This window comes from Hoplias malabaricus, chromosome 10 (assembly GCF_029633855.1).
Source record: "Hoplias malabaricus isolate fHopMal1 chromosome 10, fHopMal1.hap1, whole genome shotgun sequence".
NCBI classification, from domain to species: Eukaryota; Metazoa; Chordata; class Actinopteri; order Characiformes; family Erythrinidae; genus Hoplias; species Hoplias malabaricus.
In genome coordinates, this window is record NC_089809.1 from 29,172,320 (window position 1) to 29,181,627 (window position 9,308).

Sequence of the window (9,308 nt, forward strand, 5' to 3'; positions counted from 1 at the left end):
TTTATCTATATTTTCATTTAGAACTCTAAACCTCCTCATATGAAGTAGACCATGATTTAAATAAACCCCCTGTCTGATCTGAAATAGCCCTGTAAAAGGGCAGATTATTTTTATTTATTTATTTTTTGTAGAACAGTGCACTGCCAACTCAGAATAGTTCCATTGGTACACAGGACCCATAATTTTGGGGTTGTTTCACTGAGTTCAGACTCAAACTGAAATTATGTCTGAAATTATGTTGCTGCATGTCTATATGAACCGTGTAACCAACAATTAATTTCACTGCAAAACAAATGATCAGGGTCTGTACTGTTATTGGAATCTGAATGTCTAGGGAGGTTTCACTTCTATTCCCACTGTTCAGACATAAAGACAGTAGTTTCACTCTCCTCTAGAAACAACCCTTTTCAGAGAAAGTAACTACAGTACCTCAAGTACATGCAGTAAATTTGTGGATTTGTACAAGATAATTTCATGCTTATTTTTCGTGTTTATTTATTTGAGAAGATATTTGTGTTTGGACTTGAGTCATTCTCATACTCAAGTAACAATTATTTCATTTTGAATACAGATTTGGTTTCAAGCGAGAAAGATAAACTTCACATCAGAAATGTAGCATGTTCATGTAAATGTAGGCTGAATATAACTGATATGATCTAAATTATTTCTGTTGTTGAAATTAGTGTGTAAAATGTATGCTGGTTTATCAAATGCATGTACAAAACATCTAGCAATGTCAATATTGGGAGACTCACCAAACAACAATAAAATCTGCAATTTCCTTTGGGATCAATAAAGTCTTATCTTAACAACAGGTCAACTTGAACCCATTCAAGCAAATGTGAACTATCAGCGAAACTGTGACTTTATCTGATATTATCTGCAGCTTCCTTCTTTTCTAAAGTAACACAGACACATTTACAAATGAATGTATTTTAGAATATATCTTAGAAGCCTTTGTTTGTTACGTGTTTTAAACTTTAGAAAAGTAAAGAGAAAAAATGTCCATTACAAAGACAAATTGTGTGTGTTAGAGTTTGAAAAGTATGACACAAACATAGGTGGAGCCAAAATGTTCATCCTTCTCTAGCCTCCAGGGCCTCATTTATGAAAAGAACTGGATCTACATCCTTAACTGGGTCTCACGATAAATTCTTCAGTATACTCAAATTTATTACGCTTAAACAATTAAAAAAAAAAAAAAAACACGTCCACAAATTGCGCATTCAAATGCCTATAGCATTCTTATGTTACACTGGAAACTTGTTTTCATCTCCACAGGTTTTTCCAGACCATATTCACTACTAAAACATAAATGTTCGCTTAAAATGCAAGTAAAAATACATTCCATGAATTATGCCCCAGAAGTCTGTACTGAAAAATGTAAATCACAGTGAATGCAAATTGAGTTCACTGAATAGAAATTTCAAGTGTGAACAGGATAATCTTTGCTATGTAGCAACCAGGGCAACTACGAAAGTGGAGATGTGTATTAGCACGGTATTAGCTCTATCCTTTAGAGGATACATCAAATTCTTCCAAATGTGTGTTTTGAAGTACATGCCAAACGTATTTTCTCATGCCAGTGGGACCTAAAAAACTAAGATGCATCTTGGTGCTTCCTTATAGACAAAGGAAAAGTGCACAACACGATTAGAAGACAAGTAAAATTTCAGCAAAATGTCTTTAATAAAATGAACATTTTCTACATTATAAATTACTCAGCATTGCTTACACAAGCAGAGAACAGGTATTTTCTCCTTTAATATGCATCTCGACATTATTTATATGACCTACAATATGAAATACCTTTCATATAGGAAACATTTCAGGTTTGCTCGCCTTAACATATCTGTCAATATTGGCACCAATGCTAAAATACTTTTCAAACATCAAAAATCAATAACACATTGGCAAGCCCAGTCAAATATGCTGCCTTGCCAATATATTTTTCATGATTTTAAGCAAGTGTGGCATTAATCTGAAGGAAACAGGATTCTAATACTAGTACTAACATGGGTGGCTGAACAAAAAGGCTTTTGTTGGTGGCTTTAGTGTCACACCAGAAAGAGAAGCCATTGTGCTTTAGAAAGGATCCTTATGGGTCATGTCCTGGTCCTGTAATGGATCCATTGCCTCAGCTAAAGAGTATACAGATTCAGAACATAACTGTGTCACAGCTTACCAAGTGTTTTTGTTGTTGTATAAAGGTTTCGGTAACTTCTATAACACAGTGAATATATATATTTAAAAATAATAATAAAAAAAATAAAGAAACATAACACTTCAGGTTTCAGGTGTTGTTTTTTTTTTAATTACATGAAAATACATGCCTCCATCCCTGAAAAATAAAGACGTACATTTATTGTGGGAGACAAAAAACCTTGAGAACACAAAGTTCTCACTTTTTCGTGCATCGGTTTTGTTTTAGGCACTTGGAATTACAATAAACATTCCCTTCTTAAAAATAAAATGTCTTTGGTCCTTTAAACAACGGAGAGAAGAAAATAGAGGTTGATTGAAACCACAGTCAGGCAAAAGGGAAAAAATAACTAATTTGTTGCCTCAAAAATGCAGCCTTTTTTTTTTAAAGTCCCATAGTCTTTTTAAGTTTAAAGCCTGGTATACATGGTATATATAGAGAAAATGCTGCAAATCCAAGCCATAATAATTGCTACATTTGAAGACCAAATGTCCCACATCCAGTCAGCAAAACACATTGGAGAATGCAAGAGAATATGCATTAGAATTGGCTCATATCAGACATACAGCAGTATATGATTAGTCTATTTCAGAGTCTCTTGTTTTCCATTCAATTTTCCACTTTTTCTAATCATATTTTCGTTGTGTAGACCACAACAACTGGGCTTTTCACTGTGCTTGTATATTACCCCTCAGGAAAGTGGGTGGGATGGACACAAAAGTAAATCTCTTTTGGGTGCAAGTTCCATGGGTCAGTTACAAGGCAGCCAAGTCTGGTAGGAGTTACTGCAAGGGTGAATCAGTGGCTGCACATGCGCTATGTAGTAGTTATTAAAATTAATATCCCGTACGTAAGGGGCTGGTTGGTAGTAGCACGTGACATTGGTAACAGTGGGGATGGCATTCTGCTCAGCTAGCACTCGCAGAGCTAGCATGGAGATGAGATTTAACGTCTGACGCCTCTCATGTCCCATCAAGCACACCGTACTTTCATTGACAACCTGCTGCAGGGTTACTAGACATTCATAGCGCTTGTGTTCCATGCCAGCAAAGTGGTTCTGGAGGTAGGCCTCTAGCTTCCTCTGCTGCTCATTGATGTCAGGAAAGTCAATGAAAAAACGTGAACACATGTAGCGCTGGAGTGATTTCATCTCAGTCTCAGACCTGGGCTGGAAACCTCGAACAAGCAGGTGACAGTATTTTAAGAGTCCGCCTCCCCGGATCTCCTCAGGGCTGCGTGTAGCGATAATTTTTTCACGCAGATGGCTAACAGCCTCCTCAAAGTCCCCATAAACACTTTCCCCTAACACAGTAGGGTGAAAGCTTTCAGACATTGGTGTCTCTGAACACCGGTCAAACAGCAAAAGTGAGTCCAAGCCAATCTGAAACGAGTCCACACTGAACTCAAACTGCCGCCTCAGAGAGTCCACGAACTTAAGTTCCACGTTCTTGCCCGTGTTGTTGGAAAGAGAGATGAGACTCCAGCGATCTGTGTCATTGCAGACCTTCACCAACTTCTGCACATAAGCCTCTTTCAGAGTAAGTGCTGTGATTCTTTCTTTACTGACTCCTTCGGGAAGGAAGTCAAGAAGACTGTCCAGAACGACATCCTTAACCAAACGAAAGGCCTGGTCATCAGAAAGTGAAACTCCAAAAATTAGGTCCAGGTCCTTGTAGCCAAGACCAGTGTCCTGGTGCAGAACATGACTGGCAGCAGAACCATTCAATCTCACATCCCTCACTGTGATGCCTCGCTCCTCCAGGCGTGCTCGCACAACCTAGAATGACAAAGAACATTTTAATATCCAACATTAAAATAATTAACATAATAAATATATACCAGCTACACTTGAATAGTCTGTCTAGCTAGCTAAATAGAGGGGTGTGTTTTATAAAAATATTTAAAAGTAATCTAATATAATCTATGCATATAGTTTGTTTAAAACTCTCATAAGATTAATGTGGAAAAAACACACTGAAACCATCGATAAGAACTACTATAAAGTCTACTGCAGCACCCTAGTTTCCCCACAGAAATAAATATATTGCTATTAACATGATCACACTGTGTGCTATTTCAGTAAACATTTGTTACCAAATTTTAATTAATGAAATAAATTCATGCAATTTCTCTCTGTACCTCATTCATAAATATACACCTTATCATAGCAAATGTCATGTTTCCAGATCAGCAAACATATGTGAAAGAGGCTAATCTTTCTCCAGATAAACAAGTTCATTTACAAACACTCCCACACACCAAGACTGGTGAGATCAGCATTTTCTAGTTTGCCTTTAACATGCATGCAAACATTACCTAGAATGTCTTTAGCAAGCAGCCTCTGATTATCAAAAAAATACAGCTGGTGTTTGTCCCCATCAATAGCATGTTGTCTGTTTACAGGAAACCTCACTGTAGACGGATCACAGTAAATAGAATCTTTGATTAAAGAAAGGTAAAATTGTTGTGTGAGACTGGGAAGGTGAAGGGTTAATAGGAGCTGAACTTGTCTATGATCAAGAGGAATTAAGATCATCACAGGCAGACCAAATTCCCTTCCTCGTTCTGAGAGGCAGTCAGAGCCAGCAGAAAGAAAATTAGAGGGCGGCAGCACATTGCTGTGGTACAGCTGCCTTGACTGATGCTGTGGGGTTTGGTTCCCAAATGTAACACTGGCTGTTTGACAGGCTGACTATGTATGAGGAGACTGAAGACATGGCAGGAACAAAGAGTAAGCAGAATAAAGGTAAAATAAAACCTAAAATACCAAATTCAGAGTGCAGCATACATAGACCAGACATGAATATGGTTCTTTTTGTGCTGTCAGCTGGATCTAATCTACAGAAGCACTGCATGAGAGAAGTGAAGCTGGTGATGAAACAAAACCATTTGTACCTTGAAAGCTACTTCAGTCGTTAATGTGTGTGTGTCTATGATGCATGAGACTGTGTAACATGTCTCATCCTCAGCTGTCAGATTAGCGTCAATCAGACAAAAAACAAACACTAACTCCAGTCAGATCATTAGCCTGCTATTTTCATATGTTAGATGAGACTGTGACTTTAAAATAAATGCAAGGGTGACCTGAGAGTGCTGACAAGCTTACATTTTTACACTAATGGTCTTGATTTAACACTGAATTTGTTCTGAAGGGTGATGCTTAATATATATATATTTTTCATAATTTTGACCTAAAAACTGATTAGAAAATCAAATCAGAACAGGTAAGGTAGGCGCTCTTTCTTGTCCATAAATTGCACTCCATAAATCAATAGAGGTTATTATACTGGCATTTAGGCAACAGGTCATACTTCCAAGAGTTTTCCAATATTAAAACTTTTGATAGATAACTTTATGGCCATGTTCACTATTTCAGTTTTATTTGATCCAGCAGTGGCATTTCTGTTCAACTAATTTACGCAATATTTTATTTTCAAATGTACCATCATAAGCACACTTGACTGCTTTAAGGTTATTATTTATTATTATGTTGTAAGTATAGCAGGTTTACAGCTCAGACAATAAAACATCTCCACATTCTAGCTTCAAAAAATGCATAAGATATAAAAGTGTGGGGTAAGCAAAGCGTGACGATAAAAAAAAAGTGTCTTCTGATAAAACTGCTAATACCTCACAAGGCTCTGTAAAACGAATGAGTCACGAATGGACGTTCAAAATCTGATAAAATTATTAGTTTGTGTTTAAAAAAACAAATGCATTAAAATTTCCAGATAAATAGCCTGCATTAATGCGGTAACATTGATAGTAGAAATTATTACTAAACTAATGCTATTCACCACATCAGTTTAGAGGTTTAGAGGAAATTTAGATGAAACCCTGATGTTTATTACTAGGAATCGACAAGACACTCTAGAAAAAAATAACCTTTAACCAAATATGCCTACACATTTTGCAGTGGGTCAAAGACCAAAAAGACCAAAGTTCATGAATACAAATAAAGAAGATTTTATTGTTTTAAATTGAGTTAATTAAAAATATATTTTCTAACATTAAAATATATGCTGCTACAAATATACTAAAAATGACAGAATGTGATAAGTTTTGTATAAAATGTCTGATTGTTCTATCATTGGATAAATGGGTGGGGATGGGATACCTTTCTGGCAGGCCAAACCAAACATCCTCACTGGCCAACTTTGACCCACAGACCACAATTTGTACAGACCTACTTCACACTGTATGGAGCCTGTTAAATCTTTAAAAAGATTCTTTACACATTTTTTCTCATTGGCAAATATACCCTTTTAAAAAATTATCAACTGATAAATGAGGTTCTTCTGTGGTCTAAACATGGTGAGACAACACCTAAATAAATAAATATATTTTTAAAATCTCACAATACTGTGCTGAACTAAAGCTCTACTGGAGCTCTTCCCCATAATAGGGTATTGCCTAAACATATTGTTCTAAATTATTTGTAATACAAATGCAAATTTTAAGCTCAGTCATTCTAACACAGTGCTCTAAAATGACAGCTTGCTTCATAGCATGTTTAAAAATGACCTAAAGTTACAACCAAAATTAATAAATATAATAATTGTGCAAAGATGCAGCACAGGATGTGTATTTATTCTGTAATGACGGAGTATTTTTCTTCTTATTATTCTATTTATAATTGCTGTCCAATTAAAAACATGTATCGGCATTTTTGTGGATTTTACTTTACTACCTCGTTTGACCACTGAGCAGGTGTCTTTCTATGATGAATGGACCAATAGAAATGCTCCAAAATCACTTTGACTACGTTGATTTAAGCTGTAAGTTAAAGTAGCCTTCTCCTGTAAAGTAACAGTTTTGGGGATTGCAATTTTATAATTGGACAGCATAACATATTATCAGTTTGAATACTTGAATGCTTTAAGCGGTTAACATAATTTTTTAACCCGTATGTTAAGAGCAATATGTTCAAACATGTCTTTTTATTTTAGTGTCATTTGCTTAGCAAATTTAAAGTCCAAAATGTGATTGCAGTTTAAACTTGATCTTTTAAAATGATCTGTAATCCTTAGCACTTTCAGGGGTCTAAAATATCACACACAGGCATTGATTTATAACACAAAGCTTCTGATGAGCAAGAAAAAACAAAACAAAACATACTAGCATAATTTATCAAAAACAGTGGTGAGGTATGAACAATTTCATTCTTTGAATAACCAAATTCACTTTGGACGGGCGAAAAAGCAAATGGTAAAATGGGGAACTGAAACTCAACCCAGAGCTTTTCAGGGTGAAATATACAGAGTCCACTGTGTGGAGATGTGGGGAAAAGCAAAACAAAACATCTTTGAGTTTCATATTTCAGGTTCTGGTCTGAGGAGGAGCTAAAAGAGAACTGGCAATCAAACGGTGTTTCATGTTAAAATAATAAATAAATAAATAAATAAGATCAGTTTAAGAGCATACAGATGATTTGCTCAATACAGGAGATATGGTCTACACTTGATTCAGGCACAAGAAACCGAAGTCCTGATAAAGTTACAAAGGGTCTCACAGTACTTGAGGAAATGATGCCAGAGCTAAAGTCTCAAAGGCCAAGAACAGTATAGGACTAGCAAGAATGTCTGAGTCATTAACACAGCACTTAAATTAGCAAAGCATAGCACATTCTTTGCCCACTGGCTCAAGGTGCAAAGGCTAAAAAGGTTTTGCTTGTCCTAGACTTTCTCCAAGAAACATGAACAATCCCTCGTTTTTTTGTTTGTCCATTACACAGGACACAGCCTAAATTCAACGGAACCAAAAGAGACCCCTGCATATGGTCAAATAAACATTATCCCTCTGCAGTAACAGTAAAGGACAGTAAATCTCACAGACTAGTGCCAATTAATGGTACTGCAAAATAGGGTTAGAAGGCCATGTCCCTCATACTTTCAGGATCAATTTTAGTGTTAGGTCAATTGAGTCAAAGTATCTTAAAACTGTCAGAGCAGTGCCTTTAACAGTGGTATTGTGTTGTCACTGTAAATGAAAACCATGAAACCAGTCTCTGATGTCTTCATAAATTAAACTATACGCATTTTTATTAAACTATGATCACCTTTTATGTCATTAATTACATTAATTCATACAGAAATTTCCCCTTAATAAAAATGGGAACATTTTAAAGGGTAAGATATTGTAAAGAAGTGAATGTGTATAAAAGCGTGACATTATTTCTGTTCATAATATTCATGCTATAGTTTCTTCAGTATCTTAGTCAGGGTTATACGCAAATAAAAGTGCACATTTAACTCGAATCAGGCATAATGTTTGAATTCTTTGAGGCTGGATGTTTCCCCCTTCCTCACCCCTACTTGTCAGGCTCAGTTTTCTGCCGTTACTGTGTAACTCTCTGAACTCCTCTTACCTGAACGATTTGTCGAGGTTGGACAGAAAGTGTTGGGAAGTTTCCTCGTCCGTGAATGGGGACCGTTTCTCCGAGAATAGAGTCCAAACGCTGCACCTGTTCCCAGGACAAAACGCAAAACCTCCTCCGGCTCTGCTCCGAAACATCACCAGGGGACATGGCGAGGGACAAAAGAAGCGGCGACGAGGGAAAAAAAAAATCAACAGCGCGGCTCTCAACTCTCTGGACGCCGGACCTTTTCACTTTCTTGCCGCCACTAAACTGAACAGCTGCACTAGAGATGAACCTCAGATTAAATACGTTCACTTAGCCTTGTTATTTTTTTATACTCGGCGCAGCTGGTGTGCTGAATAAAAGCTAATCTTAAAAAGCTAATTTCTACAAAAACTTCCACCAACTGCTTCAGTATTTCACTGCCTTTCACTCCCGTTCACATTTCTAGAACGGCTCCCACCTCGACTCTTTTATAGTCTTCTCTCCTGCTCACAGCGGCCAGCGCTGATTGGTCGAGCCCCTTATGAATTATATATCGACTCCCTCTTTTGGTCTAAGGAGGAGCTTCAGACAGATTCACATTATCCCAGGGCTCTGCGTTCGCTCTCAAACCATTTGGAAAATATTACAGTGCACAAGAAAGCTAAGATGTTCACTTCTCTCCTTTTCCAACACAATGATGGGACATGTCTGTTCCCTAGTTGAAGTGTCGAGACGGAAAACTCATTCCATATGAAACAAAAG

At 36.8% G+C, this 9,308-nt stretch overlaps 1 protein-coding gene across 1 annotated transcript; it reads right to left on the reverse strand.

The window, feature by feature from the left end:
- Positions 1–1,711: 1,711 nt before the first annotated feature.
- tent5ba (terminal nucleotidyltransferase 5ba) lies at positions 1,712–8,996 on the reverse strand. Its single transcript, XM_066683922.1, has 2 exons — positions 8,571–8,996; positions 1,712–3,980 (listed from the first exon to the last, which is right to left on the reverse strand). The coding sequence occupies exons 1-2, from the start codon at positions 8,727–8,729 to the stop codon at positions 2,955–2,957; spliced, it is 1,185 nt and encodes a 394-aa protein (XP_066540019.1). The 5' UTR covers positions 8,730–8,996; the 3' UTR covers positions 1,712–2,954.
- Positions 8,997–9,308: the final 312 nt, after the last annotated feature.

Excerpts from the sequence above, each read along its gene's own strand:
- tent5ba (XM_066683922.1), bottom strand. The coding sequence starts at position 8,729 with ATGTCCCCTGGTGATGTTTCGGAGCAGAGCCGGAGGAGGTTTTGCGTT. Across the intron at positions 3,981-8,570 it reads AACCTCGACAAATCGTTCAG|GTTGTGCGAGCACGCCTGGA; the intron begins GTAAGAGGAGTT and ends TTGTCATTCTAG.